General features: G+C 51.2%; 1 protein-coding gene across 1 annotated transcript; it reads right to left on the reverse strand.

The window, feature by feature from the left end:
• Positions 1 to 345: 345 nt before the first annotated feature.
• On the reverse strand, positions 346 to 23161 carry SLC15A4 (solute carrier family 15 member 4). Its single transcript, XM_081284007.1, has 8 exons — positions 22545 to 23161; positions 16648 to 16940; positions 12514 to 12682; positions 12011 to 12088; positions 11484 to 11652; positions 6050 to 6205; positions 4512 to 4670; positions 346 to 1387 (listed from the first exon to the last, which is right to left on the reverse strand). Exons 1-8 carry the CDS (start codon positions 23091 to 23093, stop codon positions 1239 to 1241), a joined length of 1722 nt encoding a protein of 573 aa, XP_081140133.1. The 5' UTR covers positions 23094 to 23161; the 3' UTR covers positions 346 to 1238.
• Between the last annotated feature and the right edge of the window lie 829 nt (positions 23162 to 23990).

The raw sequence follows: 23990 nt of genomic DNA on the forward strand, positions 1-23990 counted from the left end.
CTTCCCCAGAAGGCTCGCACTTCCAGCCCCATGAGAACCATGGCCGCCCGCCTGCCGGCCAGTCCCAGATCAAATCCCCAGGGCTCCTTCTACGGCTCTTGTCCACTCTGTCCAACAGCGAGTGCCTCACCATTGCCTTCAGGTTTGCTGCCAGGGGCTTCATGGCAGAGCTGCAGCACACGGGTTGGAGACTCCCGCTGGAAATGGAAAGGCTGTGCCAGGCGGAACCACACCATGGCTCCTCATCTGACACTGCCTCGTAGGAATCGAAAATCCTCACAGAATCTCTGTCAAGGCTGGACCAGGGCCGACGTGGACAAACCACTCAGAGAACTCGTCTGGGTCTCATGTTTGAGATGCTTTTATAATAAAATTATACCAAAAACACAGCGACACACAGTGAATAGCTTAGTGGACAAACTGAGAACCCCAGCTAGGTAGCAACATAGGAGTCGGCCACCTGGCCCGCAGCTCAAGTTCACGGTGTTTATTTGTTACACTAATTCTGTTCACAAGAGCTCTCCCCCAGCCACCCACAACCAGCCTTCAGTCTCACGCAGACCCAAAATAAAACTAGAGATTAGGACTGTCTAGGCAGGATCCAAAACACCCCACAAGTTGTTCTGCAGCTCGAGATAGGACACGTGGCCATAAATACTGACACATGTTCCTGCTTAAAAACAAGTCACGTCAAAAGTTTAAGAAATGTTTCTTGAAGCAGCAGATGAAATATGCACTACGACTTGCCAAGGACGTGGCGATGGCAGGACGGTGGCTCAGGGAGAACCACGAACAGGACTCCATGAACCCCACCCCCACCCCGCACTTGGCCTCGCTCTTAAAGACCCCACCCCCTCCTCAGAAGTAAACGCTATTAGTTTTTCAAAAGGGCGCTCACAGGGTTGTGGGAGGGGACGACGTATAGGAAAGCGGGCTCCAGCACCACCGCAGCTGCCCCAGGCCCCGGGGTCTCAGTCTGCATGTTCTGGGGGACCAAGAGTCCTCCTCTCAGGACCAAGAGCCCTCGGGGACAGGGCCACATGCTTACACCTGCCTTCTGCTGCGGGAGCTGGGTGCCAGGAGGCAGAGCTCAGGAAGGCACTCACCAGCTCGCGGGGCAGAGGGAAGGGGAAGGGTGTAGACGGCATGCGAGCACAGAAGGCCAGCAGCCAGCCCACAAGCCCACCCAGGCCTGCCCACTGTCCCACACTCAGTCCAGGGCCACAGCGGCTCTCAGATCAGGCTCGGGCACTGGCAGGGGTCCCATCTGCTCTGGATCGCTGCCGGTCGTACTTCACAGAGACGATGAGGAAGAGCAGGAGGGTGGCCCCCTGGACAGCGGCCAGCAGGAAGAAGTAGTAGTTCAGGTGGCAGCCGTTGATGTTGCCTGGAGGGAGGGAGGGAGTGCGGGAGGGCGTGAGATTTCCACACCTGGTCCCTGCATGGGGCTGTGGGCTTCCACCCCACAGGCACCAAGAAATGGCAGAATCCGTGTCCCCAACACAGAAAGCCCACCCCTCTGCATTCAAGCCCCTGGGGAAGTCCCCACAGTGGTCACCACCATCCAGGGCTCTGCACCCTTGTGCTCCTCCAGTCCCACCCACCTCCGATCCTGATGACACAGGTGGGGGGATGCCTAGCTGAGGGACGCAGCGGCAACCCAGAGGTGACCCAGAGCTGGCTGCAGCTCCCTGGTACCAGGGACTGCCACCCCAGGCTGAGCAGGTGAAGAGACAAGAGTGAGGCAAAGCCGTCAGCCATAGCCAGCCTCTGAGAGCCAGTAGGAGGTAAGGGGGCCCTTATTAATTTTCTTTTCCTCTAAGTCAAAATTTGACTGAAGTATAAAACATTGGCTTCCTCTGCCTCGCCCCCAGAAGCATTCGCTCCAGCCGTCTTCCAAGGGCTCTTCTGTCGCCATGAAACAACTTAGGAGCCTCTACGTTCTGCCCAAGACCAACATGGAGCTGGCGTTCTACTGAAGAGTGCTTGGTTGCTCCCACACCAAGCCTGGGCCGCCACCTGTGCACTTCTCAACACAAAGAGCCAGGAGTTGGCTGCTCAGGCCCACGTGCTCTAGACCATTGCCAGGTCCCTGGGAAACCCCTAATGTGCACCCTTGGTAAGCCGGGCAGACACGGCAACGAAATTCCAAACACCATAGGGACACCAAGTTTGTTTCCAGAACTTCCTCAACATTTTCAGGTTTTAGTGCCTGCAAGCTGACACTCTGCTGGTAAATCCGCATCCCTGACGCTAGTGTTAGTGCCCACTGGTACGCTGACTACCGGCTTTGTACCAGGCCATATGGCTTTTAAAACAGTGCTGAACTCCCAACAAGTACCAAGAAGACAGGACCGTGCAGAAGAGAGGACCACGCAGGTCCAGAACCCCCGATTCTGTGGACCCGCAGTCACCCCTTGAAGAACTTGCAGACCCCTGGCTAATGCACGCACAGAGAAGTGGCAGGACGTTGGCTTGGCACAGCCGCATGGCAAGGGGCACTCGAGCCTCAGTCTGTGCCACCAGGGCAGCACTGCCTGTCCCCACAAGCCTGCAGGGTACGCAGCAATTCCCAAAGAGACAGGGAAACAGGTGTGCACGGCCACTGAGGCCGTGAGGACACAGCTGCCTGCAGAGTGAACTGCTTCGCTTTCCGATAGACTCACAAGCACAGACTGATTTATTGACTGAAAAGCGAGACTCCTCCCTTCCCAAAGGCCTGCGTTGGGTGATCCTGAGACTCCTCCTTCTGCTCTCTGAACAGTTCACGAGGATCCCAGGCCTAACAGTGCAGTGATCAAGTTAACATGATGCGCAGGGACAGCGGGACAGCACGCGTGTTTACGTAAGTGCTGATCCACAATTTGAGGAAACCAGAGTTTCCCGAGTGTGAACTGCTAACTCTTTAGATTTCTGACAGACACAGTGCTATTCGACAGGCGCTGTACAGTATGGCCTGAGCCCTTGCCATAGCCCAGGCTCCACCACGGGCACCTGTAGACGGAGCCTCGCCCACCTGCTGGGGCCTGGCACTTGCTCAGTCCTAATCCAGGAGTGGCACTGATGCTGCCTCCACCAGGGAGGTCGAAACACCAACGACGTCAGCCAAGCCGAATGTGCTTGTGTCAGCCTCTGTGTGGGGACGTCAGAGCCTATGGCAGAGTTCACACCAAGCCGTGCCAGGACCAGCCTCATCCTGGATCACGCCAGGCCCTCAGTGATGCATCCAACACCTAAGAAGCAGTGCCACCACCCCCAACCCCAGAAGCATGGAGGACACAGGGAATCCTGGCCCTGTGGTGGTGGGTGGCTATGTGCAGCTGCTGCCCCTTCTAGGGACGGGGTCTCTCCAAGGGGGTGCACTGCCTCTTGCCCTCTCCAAGGGGAGGAAAAAGCAGCATCAGAGTCAGGCCGAGGACCCACAGGCCACGCCACAGACTGACCTAAATTCTCACAGGCAGAAAACCAAGAAGCACCCATGAGAGCCGAGAGCAGCCAGAAGGGGTCAGAGCGCCAGAAACCAAGGGAAGGACAACACAGTCCACTCTCTAGGACACAAAAAAACAGGGCACAGAGACTGCGCCTCAGGACCCACAGCCTGGTCCCCAGGAAGCCTTCGCAGGAAGTCTTCCGCGTGCTCCAATCATAGCACCGGCCACCAAGGGCTGCTCATGCTCCAGGAACTGAGAGGGAGAGAAAAGCCCCAGGTCTGCCCACTACTCTCAGAACCAATGCATAGCACTGGACAGTTGGCATCTGTGACCACTGAGACGACGGCAGCTTGGACTTCTGGACACTTCGCCAGGACCTCACAGGAAGGAGTTTCAGCTCCACCTCTGGAGGGCTCTGGGGCTCTGCAACTAACAGAGAAAAGTCCCTGAACTGCCATCAATTTCCAGGGGACGAACAAACCACAGTGGCTAGCCCACTGAAACAGAGCAAGCACTCAGGCAGGAGGGAAGGCAGGAGGCTGGGTGCAGACAGCACATTGAAAACACAGGAGAAGAGGGAGTCTTCACCTCCACATCTATTATGAATCTGGGGAAAGCCAAACTCTGACTTTTGAGTGATTTTGTTCAAAACCCAAGATGCCACCTACTGGCATTAATTGCAAAATCCTATTATGACTGATCATGAATAATGTGTTTTTTAAGAAACAAAAAGCAACTTATCTACCCTTGTCTTTTTAGTATCAGAAAACAAAAGTATTTGTCAAGAAAAAGAAAAAAAGTACATAAGATCAAGTTAAATAACGAGAACTTGTGACACGGATTTCACTTCCCCCAGAAGCAGTTACAGACAACAGGGACCCTTGGTCAAGGACCCTCCCAGCAGCAGCAGCTCAGCAGGGTGTGGCTGGAGGCCTGGAGTGAGGAGAGGCTCCTGAGGGCAAGTGGGCCCCTGTGTCCTGAGAAACATTGCCCGCCCACCCTCCCACGTGCAGACCACCCGGCTCACCCACAGGTAGCCAGGCTGCAGGGACTCCCCACACCACAGGGGCTGGCTCTTACCGAAGTCGGTGTGGCTGCTCATCCATCCGATGGCTTTGAGGGACACCAGGGCCAACAGCCCTGAGCCCACGAAGGACCCGACACCAGAGAAGAAGAAGAAGAGGCCCATGATGGCACTCTGCATGGACCTGGGGGCGGCCGAGTAGGCAAACTCCAGACCTGGGGGGAGGGGAGGGCTTCGGGTCAGGGGCACCTGAAACCTGGGGGCGCCCTGCCCCTCCTGGTGCAGGAAGGCAACTCTGCTCGGATGGGAGCCCAGGAGGTGACCACTTCCCTCCTGCAGCAGTGGCTGCTCCACCCACATGACAGCTCCTGAAGCATCAGGAAGCACAAAACCAGCCCCACCTCAGGCACACTGCAGAAGGCCTGCTCCCCAAAGGTGACTACTCCCAGAACTTGTCAGAGAAACAACTCCCCCATGCCCAAGAGCTTTTTTCTTATTTATTTATTTTTAATATTTATTTTTTTTAGTTGTCATTGGACACAACACCTTTATTTATTTATTTATATGTGGTGCTGAGGATTGAACCCAGGGCCTTGCACGTGCTAGGCGAACATTCTACTGCTGAGCCAAAACCCCAGCCCATCAAGGGCTTTTTATTAAAAAATATTTTTTTAGCCCTAGGTGGACACAACACCTTTATTTTATTTTTATGTGGTGCTGAGGGTCGAACCCAGGGCCTCACATGTGCATGGCAGGCGCTGCACCACTGAGCCCCAGCCTCAGCCCAAGGAAAGGGAACTCTCTTTCAGGATCCCTTGTCTTTGTTCCTAAGGTATTGGACGGAACCCAGGGCCTCACACATGTTAGTCAAGTGCTCCACCACGGAGCTACAGGCCCAGCTCATTGACAGACCTTACAGGACCTCACTAAGGTACCCAGGCTGGGCTGGGACTTGTCATCGTCCTGCCTCAGGCTCCTGAGTCACTGGGATTAATGGCGTATGCCACTGTACCTGGCCAGGATTCCATTTCCATAAGTTTTAAACAACTTCAGCAGGCCCAGCTGTAAACTAAGAGGCTTACAGCAGCAGGACTCAGAGGCGGGCATGCATCCTAAACAGAAGGCCACTCTGCAGTGAAGTACCCCTAACAGAGCCATCAGCCAGTGCTGCATGAGCCCCTCAGAGGTAAAGACCTCCTCTGCCCCCCAACCCTGGCCAGTGCTCCAGACTCTGGGAGTCACCGATTCCCACTTCCATCCAGTGGCCAGAATACAGAACATCCCTGACAGGGACACAGAGGCCTGTGAGCCAGACCTGCCACTTTACACAGATCTGCGCCAACCACAAGGAGCAGCAAGTGCGGCTTTCGTCCTCAGGATAAGGGGCACTCTGCAAACACCAGACCCAGAAGAAGCGATTTTCCCTCTCCACTCTGTGGCACCTAGAGGGGAGGCAGTGAGTGTCTACACACCCTTGCTGCAGCTTCAGCACATGCTCAGCAGCCATGTTCTAACCCACAGCTCCCTACAGATGACACAGGGGCTCCTCAATTAGCAGAAACACCAAGTACTTCGGACACACATGAAGCCGTACCTGCTATGCTTGCAAATATCTCGCTGATGCCGATCAGCACATACTGTGGAACTTGCCACCAAATGGGCAAGTCCGCGGCATGGTATACCACTTTGCCGATGGTCTGATTGATGGTTTTCTCTTTAACAAGGTCCAGCCTTTTGCTTTCCAGGATTCCTAGAATTTATAAATGGGTTAGTGCAGCATTATTTATCAACATTTGTGATCAAACTAAAACTCTGCTTGCCAGACAGCTCTAGATGGTTCTGAAAAGCCCCGGGAGGATGGCGCCCACCCGGCATCACAGTGCCTGCGACTGAGGGGGCTGCCGCTTTCAGCTCCCCGGCAGGTTCCGAGTCCCCCTTCCCAACCCTGTCCACTGGTGCTTCTACAGCATCCTACACAAACAGGTTCTGCTCACTCATCCTCAAACACCTGACTGCTCGTGCACATTCTTGTGTCTGTTTTTAAAAGGAAGTGAGGGAATTCGCAGTTGTCCTGTTGGTGGAAGGACAGGACTTGAGGTGTCTTTCCCACCAGTGACAGCCTTAAGGTGACTCCGACACATTACCATCGTTATTACAACTGCTCACAGTGACGCCCTCTTCCCTGCAGAGGCCAACTCAACTGAAACGCACAATCCACCTCTGCCCGCCAAGGACTGGGCCCAACTCAGGGGCAGGCTGACTGGCCAGCACCAGGCCAGCACACAAGAGCAGAGTGGCCACTCTTCTCGCGTCCAGGCGAGGGGAACATCAACTGGTGGTCGCGGCCTTCTGTAAGAATCTCACCCACTTTCTTTTTTTTTTTTATTTAAGAACTTCTAATTGCAAATAAAATGGACCCCACTATCCAATGTTGATATAGAGATCTACTTATTTAAAAACACTATATGAGGGAGGGCAAGAGACTGAGAAGAAGGCAATGCGATGGATACACTAAAATCACTCCTTTTAAAGTGTGAGCATGAGAAAGGACCAGAACACAATTTCCAGGGAGATAATGAATAAATTCCGGGATCCGTGCTCCAAAATGTGCTCAGTTCGCTTCTCAACTGCACTGTCCCAGCAGAAACATCCTCCACATCCAGGCAGAGAGGCCTCCCGGCTAGGCCCAGCAGCTCCTCCATCAGGAAGCCCTGGGCGAGTGCTAAGATCACCAACAGCCTTCCTGAGATCCGAGAGCCCCATGCTCCCATCAAGTCAGAAACCTGCAGCAGCCCAGACAAGGACATACACCCGAGGCCACGTGGCCTGAAGGTCATCAGCAGAAGAGGCCAGCCATACTGTCCCAGGCAGGCATCATCGGGAAGAGGAGTAGGGGAACGACGGGGCAAGAACCTGCTGCCAACCACAGGCGGGCACATGGAGGCCCTGGAGCTGGTGCAGTGAGCTGCAGTCAGGAGATACCTCAAGTCTCAGTTGACCCGCAGAACCAAGCTGGGTCAGTCCTCCTTGCCAAGAGCCATCTTACCACAAATGCTGCGTGCACTCCACAGAGAAAACATGAATCCCATATTCCTAAGACAAGCAAAGGACCTTGGAGCTGCTGGAAACGCACCTGACCCATCCTCTCAGAACAAGCAGTCAATAAAAAGTAAGGCTTTCCTTGGTAAGAGGGCTGCAAATCAGACCCACATGCACAGTCAGGTGCAGATCTAAAGACAAGAAAGGATGCCTGGGGTCTCCACGCAGACAGCTCACAGTATCAAACAGCACGGCCCTGTCATCATGGCCTTGGCCCTGTCATCACCGCCTTGCTGTAACACACAGACATCATTAAGCTTATGCTGCACCTTAGATTGCTGGCCAGGACCTGTGCCCCTGGTCGCCACAGACCCACTGGCTTACCCTTGGCCTGCACCTCATCTGGGGAACCCCAAGGCCTGCAACTTAGGACTCCTGCTGTTAAAGCTGTGACTGGACTGGGGAAGCAGCTCAGTTGTCGAGGTCCTGGGTTCCATCCCCAACATGGCAGGAAGGCCTCAGAATATGACAACAAATAAATCACTTATTCAGCACCTGACTAAAGAGTTTTTAGAATGTCCATCAGGCCATAAAGGAAGTCTCAAAACCTCAAGACAGGACTTAAGAAAGCCACGATCTCACCAAACTCCCCAATAAAATGAACCATCATTTACAAAAGTATAGGCAAAAATATCAGTAAAAGTAAATGAAAAAATTCTCTGGAATTGTTCTTGGATCAAAAAGGAAACCACAGAACTGGAGATCATCTGGTAAGTGAAATAAGCCTAGAATGTCAAAGGTTGAGCATTTTCTGAGACCTACATGGAAGCTAGTCCAAATAAGGGGGGGAGGGGAATGGGGCGGAGGAAATGCCATCAAAATAAAAGAAAGATCAGTGGACAGAAGAAGGAGACTGAGGGGGAGAAAAAGGGATGAGATAGGAAAAAACAGTGACCTGAATCTGACCTTGCTTTCCTATGCACACGTATGTCCACACCACAGGGAATCTCACCATCACGAATTTCCACAAGTCACTAAAAATAAGGGCGAGTGGGGGTGGGGGTGGGGGGGTGGGGTGGTGCTCCTGAGGACTGAATTAGAGCAAATCCTATTCCAAGATTTGGTAATTATGTCAAAATGAACCTTAATGTTATGTATAACTATTATGAACCAATAAAAAAATGGGGGGAAAAGGAAATCAAAACCAAGTTTCAACATTCACAGAAAATAAGAGACCAAAATAACAAATCAAAGTATACGATATCTGATTAAAGCAGTAATAACAGGCAAATTCTTAGCTTAAAATGTTTGCACTAATAAACAGAAAAAAATAAATAAAAGTGAACAAGGAATTTAACTCAATAAATGAGAAAAAAATACCAGAAACAAACCCAATGGAAAGTACTTCAACTAGAAGACACAGAGCCCAGAGAAACCACCTCCAAATCAGAGCACCTCTGTTTGACTCTCTGAAATCCTGCCAGTGCCTCTCCTCTATTGTCTACACCTACAGTGCCTTAAATGAAGGTAAACATAGAAACAGCTAAACTGATAATCCAAGATACACTTGTAAGGAAATACAAAAGGCATACAAGTCTGGCAAGATGAACAAAGAGAGTATGTAAATACACGAGTCTGGAAATGAGGAAGGAAGCAACAGATTTACTTAAAAGACTATTTCTATCTCTTACACATTTTCTTAAAACTCAAGAAAATGCATGATTTAGTAGAGACTATTTTAAAAAAATTAGTGAATCATGAGAAAAAAAATTGCATAAAATCAGAAAAGATTTTTTAAAAAGTTACCAAACAAATGACCTCTTAGAGAGGAGACGGGCTCAGATGAATACTTTAGGCAAATATCTGAGGGACAACACAGAGGGAGAGCTCTCATGGCAGTCAACTATTCTAGGCCACAGGAAGGGACCTACCAACTGCTCAGTGACACGTGGTCCAGACACTCCACCCGACAAAGCCACACAGACTCTGGCCAGGATGGAAGCAGACAGGCTGCACTGAAGGACATGCGGCCGATTCAGCCCTCTCAGCAAATGGCCTGCTCCAGAACTGCTCCAAGTGCTGACCACAGGAAGTCAGCACAGAATGACAGCAGCCCCAGTGAGACAGGAAGGAGAGATTCTCGTGCCCCCCCCCCACCACCACCACCAGAGAATGATCCAGCACTCACTCCTGCCAAAAACCCCCGGTGAACCCGGGATGGAGGTTCTTGGTTTGCCACAACCAGAAATGCCACTGGAAACTCAGCAGCGAGCTGAAACCCGACTAGTAACATATGTTAAAACAATAATAAAACATTTTTTAATCCTTCAGGTAAGGAAAAAATAACAGAAGAAAACAATCAATACTGGCAAGGGAGCCATAAACCAGAATCTTAGACACAGCACTCACCCCTTCACATGATTCATCCCAAGGACATGCATGGGTAGGGTGAGCACACCACCTGTGTGGATAACCTTGGACCAACCATCATAGAAGGGGACACATTTATAAATGACATAACATTAAAAATGGAATACACTAAAAGCATAATTTGGACATGTCATTACTGACATGAAAAAATAGCTAAGTATATAATACATAAAAATGACACTATGAGCTTCGTGAATATCTTGTCCCTTTCTGCCCTGCAAAAGCAATTCAATTATACACAGAAAGCGTTCTAGGACAATACAGATGCAGTGGACATGCTTAGATGGCAAAGATTATGGATTAATCTATTTCTAAAAACCGTGACTTGACTGTATAACAACTTCAGAACCTTGCTACAGATTAGTGGTTAAATCTCTTCTAATGAAGGCTATGGCCAGAGAAGGCATTCAGAAGAGTCTGCCTCAGATTCAGGATGCTTTCCCAGTCCAGAGCCCACCAGGGGAGTCCCAGGAACAGCAAGGGCTGGTGGCACCATGTGACGGTAGGTAAGAGACCAGCCTACATAGGCTGGTCCACCAGGCCAGGTCCACACCCAGGGGACACACCCCAGCCAGGGAGAAAGGAGCTTAGGCCAGAACTGGGCCCCTACAGACAGCCGACAGACAAGCCTGCTCCTACTCCAGATGGCCCGTTAGTGATGCTGAAATTTACTCCGTATATCTCTTGTTTGCTTACATCACAGTTCTGAAGAGAAACTAACCTATAGAGAAAAACCTCACTCAGACAGAGCACACTTTAATTATCTGTTCACTCAAAAGATAAGGCAACTCTTCTAAAATGTCCTGGCTTCTTGAATACGGGTCTCCTAAGCCTCAGGACTAACTTCCTGACACCTGCTGAACACGGCTGCAGCTGTGCACTGCTGGCTTAGTAACACCAGCTTCCCTATCATGTAACTAAGTTATTTTATGGTTCAATGACCTTCAAGACTAATCAAGAAGGAACTTCAAAGCACATTTTAGGAGTCAGCAATAGGCCAGCTTTATGAGCAAAAGAGAAACAACATGTCAGAATGAGAACTAGAAAATGCAAAGGAGCCCTTCAAAAGAGCACTCCCTCCCTGGCACCTGCACATGTAGACATGAATTCCTGACATCTGGGAGCAGAAGTGTGACCTGAGCCTATAATAATTGATAAAGTCTTCCTCCCTAGGAAGATGCACAAAAATTTTCTATAAAAATTGGAAGGATTCTGGGGCCTTCTGAGGCTGACCCCTGCATGGAGATTCTCCTGCTGGAGAACCACAGAGCACTTCAGTTCAGCAGCACGCAGCCACACAGCAGCCGCTGCTCCAGACCAAACCAGGGGTAGAGGATGGCTCCTAAGAGCACACGTTTGGTTTCAGTTCTAGAAGGAAAGGAACAATGCATCTTGGAAGAAGATTGGAACTCTCATAGTGAAAAACTAGAAAATGGAGAACCATCCTAGGAAACGCTTGGTGACCGACTTTCCCAGCACACACACTCCTGGGCCACATGCTGCAGAGCACACACCTGCACCACCTCAGCAGAGCAGCGGCAGGGGACAGAGGGGCTTACCTGCAGCGAAGGCGGAGCACATCACGAAGAACATGCCCACAGCTATCCTCTTCAGGGAGGACGGCAGCAGGCCGTGCCTCTTCAGGATAGGGTCCACCAGCTTATCCTTGAGCGGGATGAGCACCAGGATGAGCACGGCATCGAACATGGTGAGCCAGGCCGCTGGGAACTGCATTCAGAACACAGGGAGCGTCAGGCCCACAGCCCGAGCAGCCCTCCCTGACAGCCCAGAGGACAGTCCATCCCAACCCAGGGCACCCAGGGAAGCCACTCTCAGTTCCAAGACCTTGAACTGGGAACACTTATTTCTAAATGGATCTCTTGTTCTATGCTTGATAGGGGCCAGATAAAGATACTAATTGATGTGTGATTGCCATTGTCAATTCACTATGACAAATGGCCTGACCAATGGAAACATGTGCCCTACGATGTGAAGGTTGAATCCCAGAAGAACGCTGTTAGTCTAGCGATGAATGGCAATGCATAAGACGTCCAAGTGTCGACCTCCATCAGCCCAGTGGTCTTACCGTGTGAGGGGTGGTTGTGATGCTTGAGATCTCTGGAATCTTCAGATGAAGACTCTGTAAAACGTATGTGGTCTGCATCTGGGCACAGAAAGCAGCACTGTTACAAGTGAACCAGACATGGTGTCCGAGGACCGTGGCCATCTCCTCTCTAAACCAAGAGGGAGGCCCCGTGGCAACTCTCAGAACAGATGGCGGTTCAAGTGAGAAGCAGAAAAGTCAACAATTTGTCACCGTAGGAGTCCTCGAGATGATTTTAGAAAAGAACTGCCAGTTATCCAAATTGAAACTAAGTTAACGGAGGGCCCAGAAAACCAGAAGCACACTGCTTCTCAGCTTCTTTTCTGAAAAGGGTTTCAAAATATTTACAGCAGCCAAATGAGTCTATAACTAAAAACAAAAGCTCTTCAGAGATTCATCGGGAAAAAAATCCCCTCAGTATTACACAGAACACGTGAGGGCAGCGCGCCTGGGCAAGGGGCTGTCCAGCCGGCATGCACACCCACCTGGAAATACACTGTCCAGTAAGGGATCAGAGCCACGAACACAGGCACAATCTTGACGAGGGCTTTCACATCCTCCACTCTGTCCTCTGTGAACGGCCCTCCGCGAGACATCTTACATGAATCAAACAGACTTTGTTTAGAAGGTTGCTGAAAGACTCCAAGGCCTTCACTTTGGGAAACAAAATGAAGGAGTTAGTTTTCTTCCACCCCAGCAATCAAGTATTTGGTAACAATTCAAATTTGGGGTAGGAAACCAGCTCAGCACATGGATTCTGCTGTAGCTGTCCTATTACTAACTGTGCACACCACAATACAGCTACCAAAATGTGGCACAGTGTGCTGGAGCAGCTGATAAAGGCCTTATGCTGGCCTGCCTACAGCTATAGCTGCTGTGACTGAGCAGGCCAGAGATGCAGCTGGACTGTAGTCCTAGGGCCCATCTAACCCAGCACTGGTCACCCTGCTCAGCAGGCTACTGTGCCAAGAGCCAGCAGTATCTACTCATCACTGAGTGGTGTTTAAAACAAACAAGCAATTGTGCTAGACTGTTTTTTTTAAAATATTTATTTTTTAGTTTTAGGTGTACACAAAATCTTTATTTTATTTTTATGTGGTGCTGAGAATCAAACCCAGTGCCTTGTGCATGCCAAGCGAGCGCGCTACCACTTCAGCCACATCCCCAGCCCCCTGTGTTTACTTTTCTCTTGCTGTGCGGGGTCCAACCTGGGGCTTCTCACATGCTGGGCATGTGCTCTCCCACTGAGCTGCACCCCCAGGCCCAGGCTACTCAACATCAAGGCTGACAGCCGGTCTCATGTTCAGTATAGCCACACTGGCATCCTCTCCCAGATGAAGGGGAGGGAGGGGAGGGCAATGCCAGAGGAGTGCAAGGAGATGGGAAACAGGGAGGGCTTCTGTTCTTGGAGCCTTGAGCACTTGGCCACTCACCCTGACCATGAGCCTGAGAAGTACTACAGGATCTACTGACTCATTTCACAGAGGAAGCTGGGGCACAGAGAGGGTAAGAAATGTGCCAGAGTCACAAGACTACAAGGCTTGGGGACTCAGTGCAAATCCAAGCAGCCTTGGCCATGGCAGACACCACTGCCCTCTGCTCCGACCCCCATGTCTCCCTCACACACGGGCACCACAGTCCAGCGCATGGCTGAGCGTCCAGACCTCACACCAGCACCTTTGCTTCCCCCTCTGGCTCTGATTTGTCCTTCATAACATGAACAGATCCCACCAGGCAGCTCCAGACTCCTTCCCATGCCCCAAGGCTGGGGGAGTAGGCGGGGAGGGGGACTGCACATTCTCGCTAATGCCAAAGATACCAGAAGACAGTCATCTTAAGAGCACCTTCCAATTCTGGGACTCAGAGAGAAATGGCAATCATTCACTTTCTAGTTTACAAATTCATGTCCCATTTTACTAAGTTGCCCCTATTTAAAATTATTTTTAACTTATAAAGTTGATGTTTCATCTAGACATCCAGAATAGGGAAAAATAAAAAAGCTAAAAACTACAAATTAATATTTTAACCAAATTTATCAAAATCAATTCAATAAGTATTTTCTGAGTACCTACTGTGCACCCAGGGCTATTATGATGGGTGCTGGGACAAGGGAACACTCTGAAGTCTTTAGGCACTAGTTAGATCCTACCAGAGATGGGCCACATCACGCTAAGTATGTTTCTCCAAAAACATTTAAATTCCAAACAATGAATGCCCTTTGCATGAAGAAGCTTCCATATGGGTTACTAACTGGCTGCACTGCTTTTGCTTTTTATCACTTAAACATTTTAAAAACTGCAAAGTCAACACGCACCAAAACCCCTAGCTCACACATAGTTGGTACACTATTCAGTGACCTACCATAAAGTCACAGTCACATGTAACATCAGAACACAGTCAAGAGCCCACGGTTTCTCCTTGGAAGCCCAGGGGCACAGTGCATGCTCTGTGGTAGAGAGCCATCAGTTCTCATGGGCTCTCCACTCAAGAAGGAGCGGATCTCAAGGAAGCACTCAGGCCCTTTAAACAGAGCCTCAGTTCTCATTTAAAGTAAGCATTACATCATCTTCGAAACAAGAGAACCTAGACCAGAAACTGGGATTGGCCCAGATGAAGTTAAGAGTCTCACATGGAAACTGCGTGCGCCCTACTTCCCTGGGCTCAAGTTGGTAGCTGCTACTGACTGGCCCCATCAGGGACTGGGCATCACACCTCAGGCCGCACTGGGACTCTCAGTCCACCTCCACTATGCAAAAAGAGAAGGCCTAGCAAGGTCACTGACCCTCCAATGTCACACAGCCAGTTCACACAAACAGCACAGGTTGACAATTCTGTAAACCATCAACTTTTCTCCAAGTAGCCCTCTGTAATTACTTTTGCCCAGGAAGACTCCAAACACAAAAGCAGCTCTAACCCTCTTCCCTATGCCAGCCGGGCCCACTCAGGCACAGGAGACAAGGAGGGCGGCCTGGAAAGGGCTGCCTATGGCCTGGATATCAGCTCACAGAATCAACATCTGCGGCCAAGACCTCACTTCTGCCTAATGGGAGTAAGGCTTACAAAATGCTGGCGTCTCCACCAGGTACTGTGGCGCACGCCTATGATCCCAGCGGCTGGGGAGGCCGAGGTAGGCGGACCACACGTTCAAAGCCAGCCTCACAACTTACAGAGGCCCTGAACAACTCAGCAAAACACTGTCTCTAAATAAAATACAAAAAAGGGACGAGAGATGTTGCTCAGTGGAAAGTGCCCCTGGGTTCAATTCCTAGTAACACCCCCGCCACCCCACCCCCACCCTACCCACCTCTACCCACCCCGGGCCAAATGCTAGTGACTGCTGCTGAGCAGGGCAGCTCTGGTTTTAAAGAGTGCCTGAGTGTGCTCCCACTACTAAAAGGTTTGAATCAGGTGTCTGAAAACTGTGGTGACTCCTAGCATCCCCACCTGGCCCACTGAGAAGAGCACACCTGTCACACACCACACGAGGGGCCTAGAAGCAACCTCAGACATTCTGCCTGCAGCAAAAAGGTTGGTACTGGGGCTTTTTTGGTGTAGCTTCAGAACGACCAGGGGCAGGAGTTCCAGTCAGACATGGCCACTGAGGCCCCAAGCACAGGAGAAGACAAACGGCAAGCACACGAGGTGGACATTCGGCCTGTACCAGGGGCATCCAGCAGTGAGGTACGCGGCCCCAAGGCCCAGTGAGAGACTGCTAGGCATCCCAGGCTGATCAAGCAATCCCTGGGGGCTGACTGTAATGACCTGGGGACTCCTCTAGAGACAGAGTGTCCTACATCTCGACTGTCCTGTCATGTCACAGAAACGCACAGCTTGAAGGGATGGTCTTACCACGTGAATGGCTGATGGGCAGCTCAACAAGTTAACAATGCAAAGATGACTGAGGTCTCTTCTTAAGCTAAGTTCCAGACTTTTCTTTATCAGCCTGCATTTGATGAGTACTTGTCACAGTATGAGGGGACATGGGGGGGGGTTCCCAGGATGCACGACTTCCTGACTTAAGATCCCAGTTCCTGGAACACTCAGCACAAAGCTGAGATGGTCTGGCTCCCTAAAATGCATCTCAAAACCCTGCTACTGGTCCTTCTGCTGGAGCAGCTGCCGCGGCCCCTGAACACTGGAACACGTGCTGACCTGACAGACTGCTTCTCTTGCCTCTGACAGAAAGAGACCAGCCAAGTAAACAGTGGCTTAGATGTTCATTAACGTATTTCAAGATGTTTCAACACGAAACATCAGGCATGCGGCATGTACTCAGTCTCTCTCTGCCCCGGGCCGCCCATCCTCACCTACAGGCTACACTAGACTGCTGGGAGCTTCCAGCTGCACTGGCAGTGGAATAAGTTGAACATGAGCTCTCCAGACGCCCTGCACCCTTTGCATGCCTGCCCCCGCCCCCAGATGAACACTAGAGACCAGACTCGCTAGGGGACAGCAGGGAACAGTCCCTCAACACCCTGCCAAGCAGATGCAAGGCTAGAGACAGGACTCCCAAGTCACGCAGCCCCGTGCCCAGCACACACAACCACGTCATGTTAGCAGCTGTTCTGGTGACAGCAAGTGAACAGTCCCACAGCCCGAGAGGAGACTCAAGCACTTACCTGCTGCGGAGGTGCTCACCGCGCCTCTGGGAACAGCACGAGTATGTCAGTATCTTGAACATATCTGTGAAGGCGCTGCCGTCGGGGGGCTTGGTGATGAAAACACTCTGGCCACAGAGGAAGACCACGAACGCAATGGCAACGCAGACCGTGGGGATCAAGTACCCCGTGAAAAAGCTCATGTTCTGCTGAATGTAGGCAATGCCTCCTAGTGAAAGGATCGCTCCCAAGTTAATGCTCCAATAAAACCAATTAAAAAACCTCCTAGTGGCCTCTGGACCTCGATCTTTGACCTAAAATAACAGGAAGGAAAAAACACTTGAAAACAAGTGACAATAACTTATTCCTTTATGTATCTTTTCTTTCTTTTCCTTCTTCTGAGTCAAGGTCTCACTGTGTTGCCCAGGCTGGCCTTGAACTCCAGGCTCAGGAGTCAGCTTCCCAAGTAGCCAGGACCACAGTTGTGCCCATGGCAGCAGCAGGGCTGTAATAATCTTCACAGGTGAAAAAAACAAGTATCATGAAATGCTTAAAATTACTGCCATCAACAACCTTTAAGAAATGCAACGCAATCAAAATGGTGCTTGCAGATACATTCAAGGGTCTCGTGACACTCACCTACTACCAATGCTGGGCTGTCTAGGGTGGTTCCCCCAAATGCCAACAAATTCTACAGTACACTAAGTCTGTGGGTCACTTGCTGCAGGAACCCCTGGAACGCTCCTAATGACAGAGGCACAGGACCACACTGCAGACCCCAAGTCACCTGGTCTGAGGCTGAGGTCTATGAGCCTGTGCTACATGGCTGTGAGGTTCTTCTGCTCACAGGTAAGTTTCAGAAGTACTGCGCAGCTCATGCCTCACCCAGTTAAATGGCACAAAGCACCTGGCAAAGGCTTACCCCCTTGGGCTGGGCTGGGATTCAGAGGAAGAGCACTTGCCTGGCATGTGTGAGGCACTGGGTTCCTTTCTCAGCACCACATTTTAAAAATAAATAAATAAAATAAAGGTGTTGTGTCCACTTATAACTAAAAAATAAATAATAAAAAAAGAAAAGAAAAAAAACCAAAACGCTCACCTCCAAACACACTGCAGATAAATCCAAACACCCCTGCATTCTCCTGCCTTGGTGACTCTCCTGCCTCAGTGTCTTGAGTGGCTGGATTACAGGCAAGGTCACTCCCCCCCACTTGATGCAATATTTTAAGCACTACTTTGTTTTTGTTTTTAAAATATTTTTAGTTGTCAATGGACCTTTATTTTATTTATTCATATGTGGTGCTGAGAATCAAACCCAGTGCCTCACACATGCTAGGCAAGCACTCCACCACTGAACCCCAGCCCCACTACTTTATTTTAAAATTAAAGTAGAGGTATAAAAGACATCATTAAAACCGAGTATTGGCCAAAATCCATTATTTTTAAGTCGAAATGGTTAAGCATACCTACCACATTGGCAGGTTGAATTAACTATATGGTTATATCATCTCGAATTAAAAACCTGCATTTTAAATAAGCCACATTCATTCTCAAGAGTTTAAACTTCCTCCTGTGCACATCAGAACAGAACAGAGGCTCTGAACCAAATTCAAGCATTGCCACTGAACAGTGTGGACTGAGAATTTCTTCCACAGGGGCACACTGCTTTTCCTGCCTTTAAATCTTATTGAACAGTTAGCATGATGTTATATTGGAGACTTACACAAAGAAAAATGTGAGCTGAAAAATGTGACCAAAAAAAACATAAGTGTTAAAAAAATAAAAAATAAAATAACCAGCTGGGCGTGGCGGCAGTGCTCGCCAGTGACCCCAGTGGCTTGGGAGGCTGAGGCGGGAGGATCATGAGTTCAAAGCCAACTTCAGCAATGGTGAGGTGCTAAGCAACTCAGTGAGATCCTGCCTCTAAATAAATACAAAACAGTGCTGGGGGTGTGGTTCAGTGGTTGAGCACCTCTGAGTTCAATCTCCGGTACCAAAAAAAAAAAGAAAAAGAAAAAGTAAGCAACAAAAGGGAAGAGGCCAGTCCACACGCCAAATCTAACACAGAGAACTGATCCAGAATGCACGGGGCTTTCCCAGTGCCCACCGTGGCTCTGCACACAACCACAGGAAGGCGCAGCCCGTCTCCACATGAAGCAAGAACAAACCAACATCAGTTAGCCTAGCAGAATCCTAGCCTTGATATTCCACCCATCCCTGTTTTCTGGATAAACTTGTGGTCAGTTCATTTCAAATTCTAAGGGCTATCCGCCCAAATTAACTCATAACCAAAGCCCGTTCTTGGGGCCAAGTCACCACATACCAGCCATTCTGGCAACGACGGGAGGCTGGCAGACGCCCTGGGCACATCACCAGCCTCCTGCATCCGCTGACAGGCCACAGCCCCTACTTCCTACCAGCCACGCTGTGTCAACAAGTGTGCAGCTGCCACCTACCCTGCCAGGGTGAGGCTTTTCAAAGCACTGGTCAAAGGACACCATCAAAATCAATTTGGAGAAGCTCAAAAGATGGAACTGAGCATCAGGTTAAATAGCTGGCTGACTTGGAAAAATCCCTTCAAATGCAGAGGAGGGCAATTTTCTCTACCAAAAAAAAAAAAAAAGCATTATTTGCTGTCTTCATCTTTCTGCACAATAAGATCTTCCTCCTTCAGATAACTACTCAATTACTGGATTCCCCCATCAAGAATGACCCCGACTTTGAAAAGGGGTAAACAACAGAGAAATGTAGGGCTGGCGGGATGTATATCAAAATAGTTCACCCCCTTGGACTCCCAGCTTACACACTCACTTTCAAAACCACCAGCCTGTCTCAAAGCCACACAGCCTAACCCCATTCACCTCTCCAATCAGAAGGTTTCTCAGGGGCCTCTGTGGAAACCAACAGTCAGGAGAGAAAAAATACCTTAAAATGCAAGCAGGTTCCCTCCACATGAGAGGGCCTCCTGAATCCCACCACGAGCAGCAGGGACTGGGCAGGGAACAAAGGCCCTGGCCTCAGGGTACTAATCCCAACATCTTCTGTGGAGGTACCATTTACATAAAATTTACCCCTTAAAAGCCTGGTCCAGGTGGGCAGTACAAACCACCACAACTACCCAGTGGGTCACACTTCCTTCACACTGCCAGCCCCTCCTTCAGCATCACTCCCAGGCCCCTTCCAGGCCACAGGCAACCACTGGCCCAACACTTCCTGTGCTGGATTTCCACATGAATGGGTATACATGGAATCCAGTGTCTGGCTTCCTCCAGATAATTAGTGTCATGTTGAGATTAATTAGCACTGCACTTCTTTTTTATGGCCCAATAATATTCCTCTGGCTTCCTCCAGATAATTAGTGTCATGTTGATATTAACCAGCACTTCACTTCTTTTCTATGACCCAATAATATTCCTCTTTATGGCTACGCTGCATTTAGCTCATCCTTTCATTAGTTGACAGACATCCTCCTAACTTTTCAACTTACAGAAAAGTTTGGAAAAATCATAAAATGGACTCCTCTATACGCATCATATAGTTAACTTTTTTTTCTAATGAAACCAGAATATTTCTGCCTGAACTATTTAGAAATAAGTTGTAGCACCATGAGTTCACCCACAAGATTCCATCACCCGTCTCCCAAAGCAAGGACATTCTTCTACACAATCGCAATGCCATCAGCACACCCAAAACTGTAACATCAAAGCATAAACCACCTGATGTGTGGTCGGCAGTCTAACTTCCCATGTGCCCAGAAAGCACAGCTTCAGGAGACCCTCAGAAGCCCATCACTTTGACCCCCATAGCCTGTGTCAGTCCTTCTACCCAGGATGGTTCCTTTCTCACCAGAGTGCTACACGGGAAGAGGTGAGCCAGGAGGCTTTGGATGAGACATCTCCACAAGTAACTATGGGTCAAAATAGTGCTGGTTCTTCCAGACCACTCAGGACAAGCTCCTCAGGACCACTCAGGCGCTCTTTTAAGAAACACCAATCACTGATCTGCGGAGTAAATGGAGAGCACAACCTTCTAATTCAGACTATGTTCAAAACCTGTGGCCCTGTGCACTCGCTGAGCAGTGAGAGGGACAGGACTACAGTGTGCACACCACAAGCTGTGGGGCTTGGGTAAGACATGGGCAGCACACACAGGAAGAGGCATCGATAACCAGTCATGCTGCGCTTGCCAGGTGTAAAGAGAAGGGTAAAGGTGCTCCTGGCTCCCTCCTGCACCTTTGCCTGGGGCTGGGAGATGATGGTACCAGGGCCAACGCCATGAACCCAGACCTAGAAGCAGCTTGGGTGCCATGGCCAAATTAAAGGTTAGGAAATCACTGCTGGACGCCAGGATGAAAGCCTGACTTGACGACTCCCTACCTTGCACAGGAAAACCTTGTGCCTCCACTTGCCCATCTGTAAGATGAATTTAAGACTCCCATACAGCTTAAAGCACATCACTGTACAAATAGTAACTTCAAAATTCAGTATGTCAGGCAGCTACCATCTCATTCCCCTAGGAAGCGTCTCCTTTGTGTATGGACAACCTCACACAGATGCAGTCAAAGCTCAGACTCAAGGGCAAGCTCCTGAACCGGGGCTCGGCTAGGTATTAGCTGGGAAACTTTAGGCAAATGATTCAACCTCTCTGGCCTCAGCTTCCTCATTTATGAACTGGGCACTTTACCAGCAGGGAGTCACAGGGACTAAGTGAGTACTCAGAAAATGGCTTGGGCACAGTAAGCACTCATGAATGTCAGCAAGGGACACACAGAGCCACTGAGAACAGACCCTAGAAGTCGTCTTCCCCACTGCTGGGGGCACTCATCAGCACTCCCTACCCACCCCAAACTTCTAACCCCTTGTCCCCTGCTTCCACTCTAGTTCAGGCATCTCCCACTGGCCAGCTACAGCAGACTTGGAACTGGAACCCTCCTGACACCACTGCCCACTATGCAGCAGACTCCTGCAATCTGTTTCTGAGACAGAGCAAGTAGGTGCTGGAAGCATCATCTCCATAACTACTACTCAATTCTGTCACTGCAGGGAATGAGAGCAGGAATGGGGAGGTCTGTGTTCTAATAAAACTTTATTAATGAAGAATCAAAGTTGAACTTCACCAGCCACAAAATACTCTTTCCAACCACTTAAAGATGTAATAACCATTCTTAGCAAACAAGTCCTCAAAAACAAGGAAGTAGGCCTGATTTGGCACCCAGGCCATTTGCTAGCACTTCCTTTCTCACCCAAAGCTCTGCATGACTGACTCCAACCTCAACTCTGGGCAGGGATGATTCACAGCAGCAGCTGGATGTGAACTCAAAAACTCTTCCCCTGGCCTTTCCTACCAAGCCCACCCCAAATCCTTTAAAAAAACAAGGATGTTCACCCAGACCATTTATTTGTAAATGAAGCCCAGCAATAACGGGGACTTTCCCTTGCTTTCTGGTCCCAGGGTCTTTGCACTTGTTGACCTCACTGTAGGGAAACCTTCAACAGCAGCGACCATTTCTATCCTTCAAGTCTCAAAGAGTGGCACCACAGAGAGAAGTCCTTTCTCTTTTAGACCACCCTGGCCATCACTTTATGCATGGATCCCAACCCGCCTTCCTAGCACCCACCACACCTGTCTATACTGCTTTCTCCTTGATCCTCCTTACACTAGAAGAAGCTCCCCTATTCCTACAGTCCCTTCCACACGGGGCAGGGGCAGGGGCATGGGTAGATGCTGGTAGGTGAGGCAGTGGGGTGGGCCACGGCTCTCTGCTTTCGAGCTCTCTTCTCCAAGGCAGAGGACCCCCGCCTGGCCGCTAGGTCCCGTCCCGTCCGCGCCAGGTGCACGGCAAGGCGGGGAGTGCACGGCCACCGGCTCGCGGGCTCCGCCAGCACCAGAACGCAGGTGCAGGGATGCGGCGCGCTCACCTGGTCCGCGCCAAAGGGCGTGATGTTGGCCTTGACGGTGGCCACACCCAGGCCCACGAGCACCAGCCCCGCGAAGGTGGCGGGCGCGCAGCGGCGGCCGGCGGCGTCGGGGCAGGCGTCACTGCTGTTGGTCGGCAGCGCCGAGCAGTTGAGCACCCGCGTCGGGCGCGGGGTCCCGCAGAGCGCGGCGCGCGCGGCGGGCGCGGCCAGCAGCGGGAAGGCCAGCATCCCCAGCAAGTAAAGCGCCAGGCTGAGAAGGATGGCGCGCGCTCGGCCGAGCCGCGCGTCGGCCAGCCAGCCGCCGAAGGGCGAGCCCAGGTAGGTGAGGCCCATGAAGAGCAGCAGCGCCTGGCTGGCCTGCGCGCCCTCCCAGCCGAAGGGCGAGCCGTTCAGGAACAGCACCAGGTTGGACGTGACGCCGTAGAAGGCGGCGCGCTCCAGCAGCTCGGTCAGAAGCACGGCCCCGCACGCCGCGCGCCGGCCTGCGAACGCCCCGGCCGCCGCCCGCCGCGCGCCCAGCAGCGGCGCCCGCTCGCCCGCGCCCTCCATGCGTCGCGCCGCTCAGGCCGCCGGCAGCTCCCGAGAGGCCCCGCGCCACCCCCGTGCGAGACCGCCGGGTCGCACCGCCCCATTGGGCGGGGTCGCTTCCGGTCCCGCCCCGGAAGTCGCGGAGGCGAACTGCGGAGCGTGCGCCGAAGTGCGGGGCCGGCTGGGCGGGGCGTGGGGAGAGCTGTTCCCGCTTCCCTGGCATGCTGGGTGCCATAGGCTGGCAGATTCTCGCGGGGCGGCGGGGAACCGCGGGTGGCCGCGTCCTCCGGGCGCTCCCTGGCCTCGCCATGCGCCTGATGTCAGCTTCACCCCGCCGCCCCAGGCTGTGCAGCAGAAGACGACTCCGACGTCGTCCCAGCACCCCTGAGCGGCGACTCGCCCCACGGAGAGCCACCGCTCCACCTGTTTCAGGTCTTCCCGGAGACTGCCCCATACCACCCTGTCACTGCCCCAGACCACCCCTGTCACGCTCCCACTCGTCCTGATCGGTCGTTCCCGAGAAGCCCGCGCAGGCCATCCCATCCCATCACCCTTTCCCTATAGAACCTGCTGCACTTTCCCACAGGCCCAGGCGGTAGAGATCTTAGCTCTTGCTCCTGTCCCCAGACCCCCGCATCTAGGAAAGTAGCACCTGGTGGAGTGGCAGCGTGTCCTTCAAAAGCAGCCCCAAGCATGGCTTGGGAATTGGGACCCAGAGCTGCAGTGATTCAAATGGTGTGGGTAAGACAACTTCCCCATCCTTCATCCTTACCTTCAGGAAGGCTAGGATGGAGCCATTACCTGGAAATGGGCTCCTCAGTAGTCATCAGGGCTAGGTAATCCTGACATTTAGGTAGCATGCATTGTCTTTAGTTATTAGTTATTTTAGTCATTTTAATGTCAAACATATAGACTGAT

This window comes from Spermophilus citellus, assembly GCF_964194105.1.
Source record: "Spermophilus citellus genome assembly, chromosome: 3".
Lineage (NCBI taxonomy): Eukaryota > Metazoa > Chordata > Mammalia > Rodentia > Sciuridae > Spermophilus > Spermophilus citellus.

Excerpts from the sequence above, each read along its gene's own strand:
- SLC15A4 (XM_081284007.1), bottom strand. The coding sequence starts at position 23,093 with ATGGAGGGCGCGGGCGAGCGGGCGCCGCTGCTGGGCGCGCGGCGGGCG. Across the intron at positions 16,941-22,544 it reads CGCCCTTTGGCGCGGACCAG|GTCAAAGATCGAGGTCCAGA; the intron begins GTGAGCGCGCCG and ends CTGTTATTTTAG. Across the intron at positions 1,388-4,511 it reads GAGCAGCCACACCGACTTCG|GCAACATCAACGGCTGCCAC; the intron begins GTAAGAGCCAGC and ends CCCTCCCTCCAG.